Here is a 21687-nt window from a genome sequence, read left to right on the forward strand (position 1 = left end):
TTTGAATACCATTCAAACAGAACGTGCCATACACCAATGGTATACCATTCAAACACCAATGGTATACCATTGAAACTAATTTAAATAATTCGGACGTTACTATTACCATATTCATGAGCACCATTTACCATTCAAATACCATTGGTCAAACACCATTCACCATTGACCTACCATATGGCCACTATAGACAGGTTTACCATTGACCTACCATTCACCATTGACACACCATTCACCAATGGACTACCACACACATACACCATTGACCTACCATTCACCATTGACACATCATTCACCACGCACCATTGGCCTACCATTCACAATACACCATTGGTCACCTACCATACACCTCACACCATTGACCTACCATTCACCTACCATTCACCACGCACCATTGGCCTACCATTCATAATGCACCATTGACCTACCATTCACAATACACCATTGACCTACCATACACCTCACACCATTGACCTACCATTCACCTACCATACACCACACACCATTGACCTACCATTCACCTACCATTCACCACGCACCATTGGCCTACCATTCATAATGCACCATTGACCTACCATTCACAATACACCATTGACCTACCATACACCTCACACCATTGACCTACCATACACCACACACCATTGACCTACCATTCACCATGCACCATTGACCTACCATTCACCACGCACCATTGGCCTTCACCATACACCATTGACCTACCATTCCCTGTACACCATTGACCTACCATTCACTGCACACCATTGACCTACCATTCCCTGTACACCATTGACCTACCATTCACTGTACACCATTGACCTACCGTTCACTGTACACCATTGACCTACCGTTCACTGTACACCATTGACCTACCGTTCACTGTACACCATTGACCTACCATTCACTGTACACCATTGCCCCAATGGTGTACAGTAAATGGTAGGTCAATGGTGTACAGGCAATGGTAGGTCAATGGTGTACAGTAAATGGTAGGTCAATGGTGTACAGGCAATGGTAGGTCAATGGTGTACAGTGAATGGTAGGTCATTGGTGTACAGGGAATGGTAGGTCAATGGTGTACAGTGAATGGTAGGTCAATGGTGTACAGTGAATGGTAGGTCAATGGTGTACAGTGAATGGTAGGTCAATGGTGTACAGTGAATGGTAGGTCAATGGTGTACAGTGAATGGTAGGTCAATGGTGCACAGTGAATGGTAGGTCAATGGTGTACAGTGAATGGTAGGTCAATGGTGTACAGTGAATGGTAGGTCATTGGTGTATGGTAGGTCAATAGTGTACAGGGAATGGTAGGCCAATGGTAGGTTGTGTTGTATGGTAGGTCAACGGTGTACAGGGAATGGTGGTGATGGTAGATTTGATAAAGGACTAAAATATAAAGAATAAAAGAAATTAGCTGAAAACTGTTATTTAAAAAATGTGAATAAGCTTTTACTATAAATGAGTATAACAACAAGTACTGACAAGTATAGGCAAAATCAAGGCACACATGAATACACCTCTTACTTTCTACAAATGAACATGTTATACAAGATAAAACAATGATGAACTCCAACTTTTCAATAACCGTTCTGTATCAATGCATTTCATGATTATTGAACTTGGCAAGACTATTCCTCTGCAAAAGTTTTCACATGGGTATATTTCAAGCACACACGAATTTGCTACCTTGCAAGAATATAAATACAACTTAGTGACAAGTATAAACATGAGTAAAACACAAACCTTATCGGCGTTCATCCGAGCCATCAATTTAAAAAATTGATTTGGGGATTTCTGCAGAAAACAGAAGTACCAGTCCTATTCTTTTCATAACTTAATTTCTAGGCACAAATTAATTTTAGTTTCTTAGATATGAGGGGATTTTCACGTTGATGCTATTCAAATTTCTTATAAAATGCGCAAATCCCATTGGAAACGTGTACTCTAGCAGAGCAAGGATATGTTTTGACTGACCGCAATTTCAAATATGCGCAGTCAGCCAAGCCATCGTATCAGCACTGCATTGACTTTGAAATTAAAAAAAGAGCAATAAAACGTTTTGATTGAGCGCACATTGAAATCGCAGTTGGTCAAAACGTCTTATCGCATTTTGATATGGCATTTTGTGCAGGGAAAGTTTAAGCCACTTAAACCGAAATTACAAGCATGTAGCTCTTTTGCAATATTTTCTCTGATCCCTGGTTTACGTAAAAATAAGAATACTAATGTCCAGCAATTATCTTGGTCGTTCCAACCATGCATTTTTCTAACAATGCATATATTGAAAGGCTGGGAAACCGAGAGTGAAAATTATAGTAAACTTTGATACTGATTTTCTCTTAAATGGGTTTGCAAGGTCTCATGTGTGAACGCCGGTTCGGATGACTGCAACGATATTATGAATACATCTTGCTACCTACCTACAAAATGAACATGAACGACAGAACTTGAATGTTAAAAATAAATGAACTCTATTCAAAAAATAAACCTGTTATGTCTTATGTCTAAGTGCTTCCACATGATCACATACGATTATTGTACTTGGAAAGACTATTCATCTGAAAAATGAAATACAAAAAACCTGATACATGATATATTAGCTTTGATTTTAAACTAGCAATCTATTATTGCTTTCACATAGCTATATTTAAGGCACACATGAATTTTCTACTGTACAATTAATGAATCGACATGAAAGTACAAGGAAGTATTTACAAGTATAGACATGATTACACCAATATTATGAATACATTTGCTACCTACAAAATGAACAGGTACATGTAAGACAGAATTTGTATTTTAAACAAGGCAAAAGCGATTTTGTGTCTTGCTCACTTATGAGAATAACCAGAAATATCCTGATTTGCGAGGGCATGCAACAGAATTGTATCAAAACTTCATTGTGAAATGACTGGGATGGAATAATGCTTGTCATAAAAGCCTTGCATGTAAACTTTAATTTTGACCTGAAGATGACCTTTGACCTTACCATGTGACCTACGACTGCAGCATATCATGCAGGTCACCTAAGTACATCTGCATCCAAGTTTTATTAAAAGTAACGTCCGGTTGCGGAGTTAGCCGTCATACCAGAGTCTTGCATGTGAACTTTAATGTTGACCTGAAAATGCCCTTTGACCTTACCATGTGACCTCTGACTACAGCATAACAGTCAAGTCCATCTACCATCCAAGTTGGGTTGAAAAGCGACTTACGGTTGTGGAGTTATGTGTCATTAGATTTGTGACGGATGGACGACATTTCAAGTCTCGCCTTCACCTCTGGTGGGCAAGACAAAAATGAACTTTCCGAAAAATAAAAATAAACCTGTTCTGTCTAAATACTTTCACATGACCACATGATTATAGTACCTGGAAAGATTATTTCTCTGTAAAAATGAAATAAAAAGAAAAAAACCCTGATACATAATATATTAGCCTTGATTTTAAACCAGCAATGTATTATTGTTTTCACATGGCTATAATTCAAGAACAAATGACTTTGCTATTGTACAATTTTCGTGATGGTACTTATCAGTGATAATTAAATCATGCCATCTACAAATTAACATGTAAGACAGAGTTTGAATTAAAAGAAAACATCACCCAGTTTTCCAAGACTGAAATTGAAATGAGTGATTGCCTCCATTCTGTAATATGATTAAAGGGTACTATTCGCCCCAAAGTGAAATAATTTGGGCACTTTTATCAGACATATACCAACATAATTTACTAGATATTAATTTGGATTAACAAATAAGTGGTATGCCAATTTGACTCCTGCATGGGCCAAATTTAGAGGATGCACATACCATTTTCATTATTACTCCTTAATGAAAAGAATGCCTAGTACGTTTTGGTGTTGGTGATGTGTTTTGTTATTGTTGTATTTTTTTTTTGGGGGGGGGATGGAGTTCAAACACTTTACATGTGAATACATGTACTTGAAATGGTCATTGCTTTATAGCAAGAAAGAATAATATACAACATTAATACTTTATGCCTTACCCGTAATATCTATAAACAAAATGGAAAGACAAAGCTTGAGAAACCAACTTGATAGCTGATACGGTCACAAGACATGGAAAGGCAGTCTGCAACTAGCAATTGACAACTTTGTTATGAGTCTTGCTCATGGCCATAAATTGCTTTATAGCAAGAAAGAATAATATACAACATTAATACTTTATGCCTTACCCGTAATATTTATATAAAAAATGGAAAGACAAAGCTTGAAAAACCAACTTGATAGTTGATACGGTCACAAGACATGGAAAGGCAGTCTGCAACTAGCAATTGACAACTTTGTTATGAGTCTTGCTCATGGCCATAAAATAAGGAAATCGACAAGACCATTTGGCATTGCACATCGCATGGAATAAATAGCACTGATACACGTTTGTCCCAATACCTTGGCAAGAAAATGTCACGTCAAACAAGTTCATGACAAATAGAAAGGTTCAATCCAACATGTTAAAACTTAAAAAAAAAACTGTCAAAGCTAAAATTTCTTCAGTTTTACAACCGTATGAAGAAAAATAACGTATGAAAAAAGAAACGTATTAAAAAACCCCTAGAAATGTTTATGAAATTTCACATCTTCACATCCATGAAATGCATATCCATTATCCCTATTTCATTGATATTGTTTGAATTTACTTGGAAACTTTCAAGAAAATGTATATTCACCCCTTTCTTGTCTCTGAAATTATTTAATACTATTAATCTCTTTCAACATAATAGTGTGTACATGAGAAACCAGAATAATGCCAAATCATAGTCCCACACACAAGTCGACTTAACTGGTATTCAGTGAGTGTAACACCATATTGAAGAAAGAAGTTAATTTATTCATTGTCTCATCGATGAAAAGATGTAATGTCTTAAATTTCAGGGCTTCTGATTATTATTTTTTTTTTCTTTACTCCTGCCAGTTTAACCCTAAATACACTTGGCTATTTCGACACCTAAGAAGACAGGGGTGGGGGCGGCGGCGGCAATTCAGCCCCCCTAATGATCTCGGCCATCGATCGCAACGAAAAATGGCATGCGCTTTAACCATGGCATTATCTACAAAACTATCATATCAAATTCTGTGAAAAAAATCTTATTTCTCATTAATTATGCTAATCTATGTGTGAAATTATCAGTTTGCTCTGATTAATAAAATAATGCCCCCCAAATGCTATTTTTTTTCATATATGTATTCTATTGTTTTCTATATTTCTTACGTATTTCTCTGTTGTTTTGTTTTACTTTTTGTTTATTGTTTTTCAATGGAAACTGTCAACCACTTACAAGATAAAATTAATTGGTTTTAAGCAGTGAAAGGAAAAATGATACATTTATGAATTTTGGCTACAAACACTATTTGCATTGGATTTGTACACAAATGCATGTTTTTGAGTAATTTTGGGTGTGCATGCACATACGAACTGTTGCGTAATTTCGGAACGACGTACCCGGGGTCACAATTTTGAAAGTAAAAAGTCAGCAAGCGACACAGTCAAAAAATTTCAAGCGACTGATTTATCGCGAAAAATGTCGAGGGGCTGAATCCCACCCCCCGTCTTCTTAGGGTTAACATGTTTAAATGGTTTTTACTTTTGGGCAAGTTCATTATGACATATTGCAACTTGTGACAGCTTGGCAAAGGCCACAAGGATAGTATTTTTGGTAAAAGAATATTGCATCAAGAACAGAGCATACATAAAATATACAAGTTTGATTTTTTTCAAAAATGAATATATAATGTGCGAAAGCTTCGCGAAGGCCATAATGAAAGCATGTTTGGTAAATATTGCATCAAGAATGTAGGATCCATAACATATACAAGACAGAATTTGATAAAACAAGCGCAGCATATCTTTTCATATCAATTTTAAAGAATAAACTCATCCAGTATTGTGTGACTTCTTTCACATGTTTCAGAATTTTGTTCAAGTTCATCATGACATATTTTCAAAGAATAAATTGAGTAAGTGCAAAAGCTTGGCGAAGGCCATAATGGTAGGATATTTGGTAATAGCATATTGCATCAATAATACAAATTACAGGACTTATTTGGAATAACAAGTGCAGATTAATTTTTGTTTGTTTTATTAAAGGACAAGTACATCCCAACAAAAACTTGATTTTGAATAAAAAGAGAAAAATCTAACAAGCATAACACTGAAAATTTCATCAAAATCGGATGTAAAATAAGTTATTACATTGTAAAGTTTCACTTCATTTCACAAAACAGTTATTTGCCCATCTCCGTCGGAATGCAAATGAGAGAACCGACGACATCACTCACTCACTATTTCTTTTGTATTTTATTATATGAAATATTTTTATTTTCTCGTCATTGTCATGTGAAATGAAGTTTCATTCCTTCCTGAACAGGTAGAAATTTATCATTTTAACATTTTGTGCTTCAGGCAAGGTCCTAATCATGAAATTCGTAAAAATTGAAATATTGTATAATTCAAACAATAAAAAACAAAAGAAATAGTGACATCATTGACTCTCATTTGGATGTAACTGGCTCGTTCATATAACTATTTTGTTAAAAATAAGCGAAACTTCTTATTTTACATCCGATTTCGATGAAATTTTCAGCATTGTGCTTGTCTGCTTTTTCTCTATTGATCCATACCAACATTTTTCTGAGGTGGACTTGACCTTTAATAATTATCTTGACTCCTATAAATTTGAAAATTCTTCCTCATGTCCAATGTTAAATAAAGAGCAAAAAAATATCTATAATATAGTGGTATTAGGCATGAACTTTGACAACTTTACAAATGCTTTATTAAACCATTATTTCTACATTTGATACTATGGAAAGGTGTAGTTCCGCAGTAATAGGTTAAAAGCTGGTTTTTACTTATGACTAATGCTAATCTGAACTCGCAAAGTAGTGTCATATCACGTTTGGGTGTTCCAAGAAAAGGGCCAATTTCCAAAAAGTGAATTTGCACTGACCTTAACCCTAAATAGACTGGGCTATTTCAATGCCTAAAAAGACTGGGGGGGGGGGCTGATTCAGCCCCCCTTATGATCTCAGCCGTCGATCGCACGATTTCGACGAAACTTGGCACGCGCATTATCCATGGCATAATATACAAAACAACTAGATCAAACTCTGCGAAAAATGTCATTGCTAATTGATCATGCTAATTTATGCGTATAATCAAAATGTTGCTTTATTTAATTAAATTATGCCCCTAGAAAGCTAATTTTTGGTAAACAGTCACTTTATATGAATCTGATCAAATGTACATAAAATTCAAAATGACATTTATCTTCTTAATATGTATTTTATTGTTTTCTAAATTTCTTATGTATTTCCTTGTTTTTCGACTTTTTTTTCAATGGAAATTCTCAGGGACTTTAATTGGAGCATAAGATGGAATTGATTTCAATCTGTAAAAGGAAAAATAATGATACATTCATGAATTTTGGCTAAAAACTATTTGAATTGGATTTGTACAAAAATTGATGTATATAATAATAATAATATAGGGTATTCATATTGCGCACATATCCACCTTGTTAGGTGCTCAAGGCACTCCTATGTTTTTGTGCAATTTTGGGTCTGCATGCAGTTACGAAATGTTGCGTAATTTTGGAACAGCGTACCCAGGGGTCGTAGATTTCGTCTCAAATGTTGCGCCAGACTTGAATGTAAAATTTCGGTTAGCGACGCAGTAAAAAATATTCGCGCCGTGGATTTATCATGAAAAATGTTGAGGGGGGCTGAATCAGCCCCCCCCCCAGTCTTTTTAGGGTTAAAAGAAATGTGCATCCTAATCACATTGTATTAATGCAAAAGATCTGTAACACTCGACAAATAGGTGAATAGTATTCTCGAGAGCTGTTTCAATTTTTCCCACTAGAGCTGACCTAAAGCGAAATGGTTTCTACCTCTCGTGAACATAAGTAATGTATGAAACATCTGGACTGAAGGCAAAAACTATGATTAAAGGAAAAATATATTGATAATGAACATATGGCCTTATAGTATATCAATGGAAAAGTAATGATGTGGGGATTTTCATTAGGTCATTTGAAAATAATACAAATAAGGTGGAAATTCCCAATTCAAAAGTGCTAAGTTCCTCTCCGAAATATGCCTCACCTCTGGCTCTAAATTGAATTGAATTTGATGATGTGTATGATGGTACCAGACACGTTACTGGACGCGTCATCAAATTCTAGTCAATTCAGAGACTGTGCGAGTCATATTTGGGAAAGGCATTTTCGCACTTTTCAATTGGCTTTTAGCACATTTTGTATTATTTTCCGTTTCTTCAAATGACCTTATAATAATCACTATATCTTTTCCTTTCCATTGATATCTAAGACCATATTCATGATCAATAATTTTCCCCTTTAAATACACATTTTCCAACAAATACTAAGCATAATCTATTTCTCCTACATATCAAATAGCTTGTATATTACTCTAACCCTATCTAGGCCAGGGTATTTCAGGAGTTGATATGGCCCGGAGAGATGGGGTGCCTCCCAGGCCCCCTCTTGAGAAGTTGGCTGTCGAATGTGCCAAAAATTGGCATGCACCTTTACTGTGACATAACCTACAAAATCCTGATTTACTTCACGCAAACTGCTATTGTTTATGCTAATCCATTTAGACCAGCAATATTTAAATCATACATTTATGATTTTTGGTTTCAAACGCAATTTGCATTGACTCTGTACACAAAATCACGCTTTTGAGCATTTTTGGGTGTGACATGTACAAACTGTTGCGCAATTTTGGAACCAAATACCTGGGTGTGACAGAATTTGCCTCAAAAGTTGCATAAGATTAAAAGTTAAAAGTCAGCAAGCGGCGCAGTAAAATTTACGAAAATTGCACCTCCTTGGCTTAGACAGAGTTAACCCTATCTCGGCCGGCGTATTTTGGGAATTCATATGGAGGATCTCGGCCGTCGACTGCACGATCATGCTGAAAATAGGCATGCAGGTTGTCTGGGATATAATCTACAAAACTGTATAATAATTTATTTCATGCGAATTGGTATTAAAGGCCAAGTCCACCCCAACAAAAACTTGATTTGAATAAAAAGAGAAATATTCAACAAGCAATACACTGAAAATTTCATCAAAATCGGATGTAAAATGAGAAAGTTAAGGCATTTTAAAGTTTTTCTTCATTTCACAAAACAGTTACCGGTATATGCACATCTCGGTCAGTATGCAAATGAGGAACTGATGACATCACTCACTCACTATTTCTTTTGTATTTTATTAAATGAAATATGAAAGTTTTTATTTTCTCGTCATTGTCATGTGAAATGAAGTTTCATTCCTCCCTGAACACGTGGAATTCCATTTTTAAAACAATTTGTGCTTCAGGCAAGGAGGTCCTAATCGTCAAATTCATAAAAATTGAAATATTGTATAATTCAAACAATAAAAAAAAATAGTGAGTGACATCATTGACTCACATTTCGATGTAACTGGCTCGTTCATATAAAAATTTTGTTAAAATAAGTGAAACTTTAAAATATCATAACTTTCTAATTTTACCTCCGATTTTGATGAAATTTTCAGCATTGTGCTTCAATCAACATTTTTCTAAGGTGGACTTGACCTTTAAGTAATTATGCCAATTTATGCATAATTAGTATGCGAAATCATACTTTTCCTCTAACTCCATAAATAAAGCTCCAAATGTTCTATTTTTTTGGCATAGAAACTCTTTGTGATGTTCTTAGCAAGTTTACATAAAAATTTTGTGATATCAGATCATTTCCTTTGTATTATATTGTTTTTTTTTTCACTTTTCTTATGCATTTCTATGATTTTTGGACCCTTTGTTTTTCATGTTTTTTTTTCAATGTAATTCGTTGGGGACTCTTCTAGGATCGTAAACAGCATAAAATACATACATTTATGATTTTTGGTTGAAAGCACAATTTACATCGACTTTGTACATGAAATCACATTTTGGAGCAATTTTTGGTCTGACATGCACTTACATAACGTTGCGTAATTTCGGAACTGCGTACCCCGGTGACACAAATTGGTCTCATACTCTCATTGGTCTCAAATTTTGCGCGGAGAAAATATTGCGCGACTCGTTGAGGCCCTCCAAGGCGCCCCCCCCCCTGGCCTAGATAGGGTTAAGTTAGCTACAGTGGGAAAACTCTAATATCAAAAATCTAATATATTAATGAAATACATCTTTTAAACTAATATCAACAATCTCTAGCATGATCACTTTCTTTAGGCAATTAACTACTTATGGAATTAATTTACACAGGTGGTTTTTAAAACCATCGGTTGAATCCATGGTTTTTGCAAGTTCTTGTAAAAATTATGCTTATTTAACGCGGATATTAAACAATGTCCAATGATGATGCACGCTTTCGTCACATAGCACCAAACTGACGCCTGTTGAAATTGATAAGTATGCCATTTCATTCAGGAAATGACTGTTTCAAGAAAGGACTCATAATACGTTAAAACAGTGGACTCATGAACATAGTATACTTATTCATGGAAACAGGCATTGGTTTGGCACACTGACACAAGCGCGCTTCATCATTGGACATTTTTCACTATCTGCAGTAAATAAGCATACTTTATACAGGAAATCAGCATAATGGGTTCAACTGATGGTTTTAAAATTTGGGACAATGTATGCACCTTACTGTTTAATTGATTTCCTCAAGTTGGAAATTTTTTCGCTCGCATGTTTGTTGAATAGTTGGTATTCAGGGAAAACCCTCTTGACGAAGCCTGTGAAAACATACAAAATCAGAAAAAAATAAAAGGTATTATTTTTTTTCAATACGATTTATTTGTATGATAGAATATTGTACTTTAACATACTGCTTTGTTTGCAAAGAGGTACATGATCAATAAGATTTTTAAAGCAGACAAATCAAAGACAAAGGCATTAAATATTTTAATATATTAGTCATTAGCAAACGGCTTAATCCCTTTCTATTTGTTTTGAGTAATAATATTCATTTTTTCCCCCAACAAGTAGTAGCATCACTAGAAAGTTGTAGCTATTTATGACACAGGGCACTAATGAAACAAGAGCATGGATAAAATAATGTTTAGTTTTGTAAGGAAAACTAACTTTAAACAAAATCTGTTTAGGTAATCAAATTATTTACCAGCACTAAAACTAATATCTGACAGGACACATGTTTTTACATACTACATCTTATGAGTTTTCTTGAGCCATGTACACTCAACATGATTGTCTTGTAATTGTGTGAAAATCAAAGCTGGTTCTTTTTCATGTAATAACTAAAGGCAGTGTGCCTGAGAACAATTTAAGATTACACTCAAGATTAAGTACCAAGAGTATGCAAAAAGCACTCCTGTTTCATGATGCAGATTTGAGTGGTAAAAATATGCCAACTAATTATTTGAATGAGAGTCAACCTTATTCACAAAGCTATCTGATCACATCTTCCAAGTGCTTTTGTAAATTAGCTTGGGCAATTCTCTTTCAAAGTACATAGGGAGAATACATCATGTGATACATGTGGTGCACAAGATCTGGATACATTTTATGATACAACTAACAAAGGTATCATTGAAGAGTATAATAATTATGCTCTTAGCTGACATAAATTTCATTAGAAATATTTCACATTAATTGGATTGGTAAATGAACACATTCAAGCAATCTATCTTGGGGAATCACCTCAAACTCCAATAGAAGTAAAAAAACTGAACTTTTGTAAAACCTTGTTCAAGACAGCAGTCTTAATTGATGAAATCCAAGATGTCAATGAGAAGCACAGATATTATGCATTCAGGAGGTATGAAATTCATTGCTTGTAAACAAAAATTTGCTTGTTAAATCTCTTATTCCTCGAAAAGTACACATACCTTTGACTGCCGCGACTTTTCCGGGTGGAAGAGGGGGCCTTCCGTCTTCTTTGTGCAAGTTACATTTTGCACCCGTCAATGAGTGATTAATCAACTCCTGCTTTGAGAATGCTGCACTCATGATGGCATTCACCAAAGCCCTTGGTGAAGACTTTTTTAGGTCACAAAGGGCTTCCTTGTTCAATACTATGTTCCCATCTGATGTCAAGAGCTGGTGTGTGAAAGAGGAAGGGGAAATGGTAAGTCATCAGGGTATGTATGCTTTAGTAAAAAAAAAGCAAAAAATATTTCTAGTACTTTGTTTCCATTGCACAATAACAAATAAAGAATAACCGATAAACCAACAGGAAGGAAACAAGCACAGAATCAATTTCTAAGACCAAATATTAGCAAAAGAGCGAAATTGTTTGGATCTCAGGACAATATAATAAGTATCTTGCTCAGCCACCCAGTGAAGATGCACAAAGTGTGCTGGCTAATTGTATGTACCGGGTACTCTCCAAAAAAAAAAAAGCCCTAATATGACAACCCTCACCACACATTTACGCTAAATATCCCCGGCCTGAACCCTTGTCTTTGAGGAACATTTCATTACCTAGATGTTATACTTTGGTACAATGTGCTTATTCACATGGTAAATTTTCAATTAGTCTCATGCCAATTCATCCAATTACCAACTCGTCTACTATCACTTGGTCTACCATCAGTTCCTCCACTATTCACATGGTCTAATTGGCATTCTACCATTCACAATTTCGTTTAATTGACAGTTGGTACAATATCCATTTATTACATGATACCATAGGGTAGTGCTGTTGTCGGAAACAAAAATCCATGTCGACATGTCGCTTAAAAATTAATCCCGACATCGACAATGTCGACATGAAAAAAGGACCGTAATTTAGCCTAGGCTCCCTAACAAAAAAAATAATTCGATTGTGGAACATAACACTCTCAATCAAATGTATTCACCTTGACACGAGTGATATCCCCACACTAGATCTATATAATACAGGCTCAGTTCGGGAAAACATATTTTCACTAAGCTAGAGTGAATTCACTTTCAAAATCACCGATTTAATCCACATCTTTTTCTGGAGAATCAAGTTTTGTACCATGATCCGGTCTCGAAAGCATTGCGCAATAACACTCGGAGCCAATTTGAGAATCACCAATTACAATAGTGATCATTGCGTATTATACGCTGGTACACATGTGCTGCAAACGCAAGCTCCTCAAATTGACAGTAAAAAATAATGAAAATCTACCGATAATTTCAGTATCACTTCCGCGGCGATCCGTGCAACGATCTCCAAACGAAGGAAGAGAAGTTTTCTGTGGCTTCGTGATTTGAAATAAGCGCTCAATTGCGGCGGTCACAACTTTGACAAAAACGTTTATGTGAGAAGTAATGCATTGAGGAGCAACGTACATGTATTATCAAGCACGGTGAATAGCGATGGGATATGGATGGGTACGGTGAATGCTACTACGCTACGCTCGCTATACGCTAGCTAGATCTAGAGCGATCGTCGAGGGGCCGGGCAGCTCGATCGGGCAGGCCGGCCCACACTCAGGCACTGACGTATTTCTGCTGCCGCGCAGCTCGCAGGTATTCTTTTTTCATTTAATGTGCCGCTTTATAGCTGATTAAACCTTTTAATCGCGCCACTTACTGTGAATAAAAGCTTCTAACGTTTCAGCTAAGCTGTATACTCGTGACTTTAGGCTAGACCCCTTTTTATTTTATGTTTGCATGTCGATGTGGATGCGTGCATGTCGACATGTCGGAAACATTGAAAATCCTTCGTATGTCGACATCAATGTCGATATGAGGCCTATCAACAACAGCACTACCATAGGGTCATTCCATGCCAATTCACCCAGTGTATGTGCAATTTTGCACCCGACCGTCTCAGAATTCGTTGTAATTTGGTATACATAAAATTCACCATGGCCCAAGCACAAAACCAAAAAAATTAGTCCGATCGGTCCGTCGGTTCTCGCGCTATGGCCCGTCCTTTTCTCTTTGTTTTGACAAAAATGGGCGTGACCTTCAACTTTCAATGGCCACTGCGTTGTTACGTGTTGACCAATTTTCATGAAACTGGTACCATTTGATAGGAAATTTAGAGAGGAATCCAAAACATGCATCGAATAATGTATTGGAGCAATTTATAAGGTCATGACCTTTGACCTTAACTTTGACCTTGAGTTTGACCCCCGGACAAATAATTTTTTAACTTGATTTTCGTGTATGTTAATTAATGGTATGATATTGACAAAATATGTTAAAATCAATGATATTTTATTTCTTCACCTTCAAAAACTCTTCCAAAGATACCATGAAATTTCACTCTAGTCCCACACACTGATATTCATGTTAGTAAAGTGTTCACCAGTTACATGATTTCTTCCAATCTTAAGTTACAGCATGCAAACACATGAAAAGAAATTAAGCTTAATCAGTTTACAAATGAAAGATTAAACATTTATGCTCATGAATAGGTATCTGTTTAGGCATTTTATGATTCAGCAATATACATCATATACATATATATACATGTATATATTTTGATGATAAAAGTGAAGACTTTACTACCATGAATATATATGATATATATTGCCGAACATCAAAATGAATATATATTGATGAACATCAAAATGCCTAAACAGATACCTATTCATGAGCATAAAGGTTTAATCTTTTATATGTGAACTGATTAAGCTAAATTTCTTTTCATGAGCTTGCATACTGTAACTTAAGATTTGAAGAAATAATGTAACTGGTAAACACTTTACTAACATGAATATCAGTGTGTGGGACTAGAGTGAAATTTCATGGTATCTTTGGAAGAGTTTTTGAAGGTGAAGAAATAAAATATCATTGATTTTAACATATTTTGTCAATATCATACCATTAATTAACATACACGAAAATCAAGTTAAAAAATTATTTGTCCGGGGGTCAAACTCAAGGTCAAAGTTAAGGTCAAAGGTCATGACCTTATAAATTGCTCCAATACATTATTCGATGCATGTTTTGGATTCCTCTCTGAATTTCCTATCAAATGGTACAAGTTTCATGAAAATTGGTCAACACGTAACAACGCAGTGGCCATTGAAAGTTGAAGGTCACGCCCATTTTTGTCAAAACAAGGAGAAAAGGGCGGGCCGTAGCGCGGGAACCGATGGACCGATTGGACTAATTTTTTTGGTTTTGTGCTTGGGCCATAGTGAATTTTATGTATACCAAATTACAACAAATTCTGAGACGGTCGGGTGCAACCACTGGTTGAATCCAGATGGAATGACCCCATAGGGTCTTATTTTACTAAGTTATTATTATGCAAAAGATAAAATGGATATTAGACCAAGTGGTTCTTAGACGATATGGTCACAGACAAACTGGTGATTAGACCAAATGATTATTGGACAAATTGTTATTAGAAGAAATGCTGGACGGAATGGTATTAGATTAAATGAAGGTAGACCATGTGGTTAGCGGACGAGTTGGCAGTAGACAAAATGGCAATTACCGTTAACATACCCTATAAATAACCAATTCTATTTTTGCCGTTGGTACATAATGAACACTTGAGAATACCAATTGAATTTCTGACAGTCTTTCTAATAATTCAGCACCAATACCTGACCTTGGCTCCATTGCAAAAAAGTTTGTCATCCAACTGTTTCTTGTATGGAATCCTTCATTCTAAATGGCTGTTGATCAGCGTTACCATAGGACTTACCATTGGATGGCAAAGTTACCATAATAGTTACTCTCAAGCAAAGGGAGCCAGGATATTGAACAGGTGAATATATTTAATCATTTATTCAATAACTCACATCTTCATCTGGTACAGCTTTGGGTTCTTGCATACTACATGTAGGACTGGATGAAGTCGATGGCAAGGCCTTTGGTGAGCGAGACTGAGTGCATGTAGGGGCTTTCTTATTGAGAGTCTGTGTGAGTTGTCTAACACTCTCAAGCAACGCTGGCAACTCTATAAGGAAAACAAATTGGTAACGCAACTGAAAAACCACTGCACGACACAGTACTAGTATTCAATCATATTTATACAACAATAATATTCAAAGTTGAGTATGCATTACACAATATTGGCGGTAATGAGGTGGTGGCATGCCTTGTGAAACTACATGTACATGTGTAATAATTTTTATAATTCTGCACTGTCACATGAGGCAAGTTTGAAAAATCATTATACACATATCGATCAGCAAAAATGATAAACCTCGGTGAGGAATATAAAATTCAAAAGGCTTTTTTGTGAAAAACATGCTCTATTTAAGCTTCATCTAATTGATCGTCTGCCACTTAGTAGCTGAGCTATTTAAATGACTTATTACACTTAAAGAGAAATTCCAGTAGTTGCAGTTAACACTGATTTCATGAGAAAGTCTGTAAAACAAGGCTTAATTGCCAGTATATCATCGAGGATCTAGATCTGGTACAGTTACATTAACTGGACTTTGTGAAATCTTGAAATCTACGCTGAAAAATGTTCACTCCGAAAATCCCCAACACAGATAAGCGCACGTGGGACAATGTATAATTATTGCTTAGGGCGTCGGGCCCGACGCCCTACCCGAATCCCGTGCTTATTTGCTGATTTCTCAGCAATTACACAATTTCTTCCAGAATCCTTTGGCACATGCGTTTTATTTATACAGACACTTTAGTGGTCATTTCATTGGATTCTGTACGAACTCATTTTGATATCGTTACCAAAACTAGCATTTACCTTTAATGGTTCTTGATATTCTTAGAATAGGATTTTAGAAATAATTTTAGTGTTTAAAGGAATATCTAATTTATTCCCTCAAGATATACGCCTCATACATTTTCAAAACATAATGTGTCCATGTACCTTGAATAATAGATAATGCCGCACGTAGAGAGGCATTCTCCTTCTCGAGCTCCTCTACACGTATCTCCATCTCTGTTGGTCCCTACATGGAGAAATGAAAAATCAAAACTCCATGATTAGTAAACTGCCACGACACTTGTTCGAAACATGTGAAAGTTATTCTTTTTTTTTTACAAATCCATACAATATATATATTTGTATATACAATAAACAAGTTCATCAGCCATAATATTTGAAGACTTGAGGCTAAATATTTATTTCAAAGACTAATATACAGGTAGCAAAACTAGCTTCTGTAAAAAAAAATTGTTGTTTTTCTTTGAATACATAAGCTTTGTATAGTGCACTTTCCATCTTGATAAGATGCTCAAGGCGAGAGCATAACAACCAAAGCTATTTACATACATGTATAATACATGTCTGAACAATAAGCCTATATCTATGAAATGGCACTCTTAAAGAGTTATGTGTTCAGGTTGCCATTGAAGGTGGTTGCTGAAGTCTGGAAATATTTCAAATTTACTCTCTATGCTCAATCATTCATCAATTTGTCTTGCCCATGGAGGCAAAAATCATTCCTTTAGCAACATATACATAGGTGTATCATTGCTCACCTGTGCTGTGGTAATTGTACTTTTTTTGCTGGTGCTCAGGATCTGTTGCACCAGCATTTTCGCCTCTGCCACATCAACATTTGATGCTGCCTTTTCTTTCTCTTTCTGTTAATATGAAAACAATTTGTAAATTGGAAGTATGAAAAGGTTGTGATAGAAGTACATACAATGGAATACACATTTCTAGCTTTGTCTTGCTACAAGTGATTTTTTTTATTTTATTTCATACACATTCAATGTTTATTACTCACCTGATATGATTTCAAACTACAGAATGTACATGTAGCCTGGCTAAAAATTCAGTTCATGTGGTAATATTGCCTGTTAAAACAGGGGACTGAGTGATTACAAATAAATAAAAGGAACTGGAAAATCTTCAGTATTGAAAAAAAGCCTGTAATTGACAAAGGCCATATAAAATTCATACAAACGAAAGCTATTAAGTTAAGCTGACATTAAGAAAATCAGTAACAAAATTGGCTGAACCCTCCTACTATATGTAGCTACACCATTAACCTAATTTCATTTAATGTTAACATATTTCTCATTATAATAATTTCATATGATGCATGTAGCATCTGAAGAAAACAAAGAAATAACAGCAGGTTGAACAAAAACATTTTGGAATAGATCAACAGGCTATCAGGAAAAATGGCTACAAGTACTTCTCTCATAAAATTTTATTCTACTGAGGGCAATAAAAAAAGGGGATTTTCTCTATATCACAATTAATCTCATGATATTATCATGAGATTATTATTATTGAAGATGAGATTCTCATCTTCAAGAACTAATATCTTTATGTGTATGATCTACCATCATTCTTTTTCTCCAATTATTTTGCTTTCCACTGATGTCAATATAAGATGCAAGGTTATCACTAACCTTTTCCTTCTTCAGGGGAATCTCATGAATGTCATCCTCATCCGAGTCAGAAACGGTGAATCTGACATTTGGAACATGTTGCCGTTTGCCCCTTCCCAAGGGCGACTCTTTATCAAGGGAACTAATATTTTTGCCATCCAAGGCCCTGGCCAGCGGCATCTTTAACTCATCCTTTGTGTCTGCAAATAGACATGAGAGTAAAAATTAGTTTATTCAATGCTGACAATTATTTATGATTAATTGCATAATATCAGTTGCATTAAAGTAGAAATATATTGAAAATCATAAAAATTAAGACATATCAAATTAAAGGGGAAAATAAAAACATGATGGTGTACATCATTTATCATGGAGACTGATGAAACTCTCTTAATTGATAGTTTAAAGTTCTCTCTCTAAATGCTTCAAACATGCACAATTGCGTCCGCGAAAACAGGTTTTGATGACATGTACATGTATAAGTGTACGAGAGACGTGATTGGCTCTCCTACGTCAAGCTCCACTTGCATGCAAAACCTGTTGCGAGGGTACGTTTTCTCCACACTATCACTGAATACTTCGATCACGAAATGAAAGAAAACCCAGAAGTTTATCTAGATTTTGATTTTCAAATTGATGATTTTGAAGATGAAGAGAACGATGATGAAGTTTCTAGGTCTAGTGACGTGGATGGAGGTAAATTAGGGGAATTGCGGCTATGATGAGTTGGACAAATCAACTTGCATGCCGATTCACTACCAACTCATTCATCTACTAGTGCTAGCTGCATGTCACCGCGGGCCACAATAAATCCGATTGGAGGCGTATTTCGGAGGCATTTTAGCGCTTTTTAATTTACAATTGCCACTTTACGTATTACTTTCGTTATTTTTGAATGACCAAATGATAATCCCCACATCATGACCTTTCCACTGTCTGTAAGGCCATATTCATAATCAATATATTTCTCCTTTAAAAGATGCTTCATTGAGTTTCTTATCTGTACATTTTTTTATTTTCTACATTTCACATTCCATCCCTCGGCTTCTTGTATCTGTGTCTCTCTCGTTCAAACACACTCACTCAAACTTATGATCTTGCATCCTTTTTCACAATTGTCGATTTTCAATTAAGCCCGAGATGAATTGATTTTACAATCGGTGCATAGAAAACGCATGGGGAAAGGGCAATCTCAACACAAACAAAATGAGGGTTTGTAATTCATCAATAAATCCTTATCTAAAATGATGATTTATAAAATTGTCATTACTTTCAAAAGAAGCCCCTGAATTTTCTCTTTCCATACAAGTTAATAATCAATTCAGATCATATTTTTATTACTGTCCCTAGGCTTACTGCCAAAAGAAGCCCCTGAAAGGCTGAATTTTCTCTTTCCATACAAGTTAATAATCAATTCAGATCATATTTTTATTACTGTCCCTAGGCTTACTGCCAAAAGAAGCCCCTGAAAGGCTGAATTTTCTCTTTCCATACAAATTAATTATCAATTCAAATCACATTTTTCTAGCAGCCTCAACTTCCCGAAAAAATGTGCCATACTTTCCCCTAAACTCAGCCTTTTTTTCTGCAGACACCTTTCAGTGTGGCTTCAGACACCGTGCTAGATCTAAATTCTATTCCTCGGTCACATATGTTCTACGGCAGCCATACGGTGATTTGAAAACAGTTTCGTACAGGCTGATTACCAATACCAGCATACTTCATAGTCATATCACCTTGTTCCCGAATGTCATGACAAGTCTCTCAGTCTCAGTCATATTTCGATGTCAATATACCCACTGCTTTTCAAGTATCGTGATCAGGAACAGCTGTATTTTGGCTTCGAATCGATCTCGACGTCGTTGATCTAATCCTTGGACATCGCTTCGCGGATTGTTTAGATTCGCCATGCGCCATAATGTTGAAATGGACTGAAGTTAGCAACCAAAAAGATTCACAGCACATGCGGCATGCAAGCGATCCGCGAAGTGATTTCTACGAATTAAGTTAGATCAACGATGTCGAGATTGAAGCCGAAATATATTATAGCCGTTCCTGATCATGGTATTTTGAAAAGCAATGGGTATATTTGACATCGAAATGTAACTGAGATGCCTTCAACTAGTTCAACAAATGAAGTATCGTTGACGTTAGGCCTATGAAGAGTATGACTGAGGTATGCTGGTAATCAACCCATCATGCCCAGGCCATGGGCAGTAGAGGTGCACGGCCAATATGGGAGACTCTCTCCAATAAGGGAGACAATCTCCCATATTGGAAACTTGCTTTGCAAAAGAACAAAAGAAACACCAACAAAAGTATGATTTTTTCCACCCAAACTTTTGTCCCACTGAGGTCAGAAGCCCATTTGTTTTGTGTGTGGATGACAACAAAAATCCTTACAAAAACAAAAGTAGACGGTGAATTTTTAAAGTAGACGGTGAAAAGGGGTAATATTTCATGAGGAATCTGCGTATCACATTTTTATTTGCCGCCAAGGTAATCCTTTTTAAGCAAATGTAAACAAAGAAAATTGGTCTCCAAAACTGGAGACTGTCTCTGAAATTGGATACCAAAATTCTTTATGAAAGTCTCTGATATTGGAGATAATCTCTGGGAGACAGTCTCCAATATTGGCCGTGCGCCTCTACTGATGGGAAACTGCATTGCCATTAGCGCCCCAGAGATGAATGAAACTGCTGTTTTTGACTCGCCAAATGTGACCGAGGTTTACTTATTTACTAACTTAACTAACTTATGTTAAAATAAACCAAATTTAGACTCTCGGTGAGTCAGTCTCAAAGTCAAACTTCACACACTCTCGTAGTCGTAATCGTAATCGTAAACTTAAGTCATGACTGTCATGACCATGATGACTGTGACAGTACCGTACATTTTAGACTAATCATGCTAATGAAATCTTTCTAATTCTACTTAAGTTATAACTTAGGCAGCCATAACTTACCGCCAAACTTCAGAATTTTCGCTGTGCAGCCTTTCTTGGCTCCTTTCTTTCCCTGCTTTGCTTTGCCCTTATCTCCTCCTTTGTGGTAATATGTGACTTCCCGTTCATCATCGCTTTCTCCGATATCATCGAAGTATTCATTACACAGGTCCTCTCTTCGAGCATCAGGAAACTCTATATGGCGCGTTTCCACGGTGTCTATTCCTAAGTCGCCAAAGTCAAGAAGAGCCCATTTTTGAGACATCGTGGGAAAGAAAAATCAACTGTCAAATCTTAATTAATGAAATTAACGTTCAATTAACGGTTCAGTTTTCAAATAGGACGAACGGCGCTCTGGCAAACGTTTCGAGAGCACGTGCGCGCCTAGACTGAATTTGTACAACCTCGTTCCCTTCTATTTAAAAGAATAATAGAATTCGTTTAAATGATTTTCTTTTGCCATTGTAAAAACATGTTAAATATTTTTTAAAATTAATTTCTATTTTTTT

At 35.9% G+C, this 21687-nt stretch overlaps 1 protein-coding gene across 1 annotated transcript; it reads right to left on the minus strand.

Annotated features, from left to right (window-relative positions):
• Positions 1-9938: 9938 nt before the first annotated feature.
• On the minus strand, positions 9939-21555 carry LOC121414540. Its single transcript, XM_041607749.1, has 7 exons — positions 21200-21555; positions 18256-18434; positions 17371-17475; positions 16757-16838; positions 15714-15871; positions 11865-12075; positions 9939-10751 (listed from the first exon to the last, which is right to left on the minus strand). Exons 1-7 carry the CDS (start codon positions 21441-21443, stop codon positions 10660-10662), a joined length of 1071 nt encoding a protein of 356 aa, XP_041463683.1. The 5' UTR covers positions 21444-21555; the 3' UTR covers positions 9939-10659.
• Positions 21556-21687: the final 132 nt, after the last annotated feature.

Source organism: Lytechinus variegatus, chromosome 4, assembly GCF_018143015.1.
Source record: "Lytechinus variegatus isolate NC3 chromosome 4, Lvar_3.0, whole genome shotgun sequence".
Taxonomy (NCBI): domain Eukaryota; kingdom Metazoa; phylum Echinodermata; class Echinoidea; order Temnopleuroida; family Toxopneustidae; genus Lytechinus; species Lytechinus variegatus.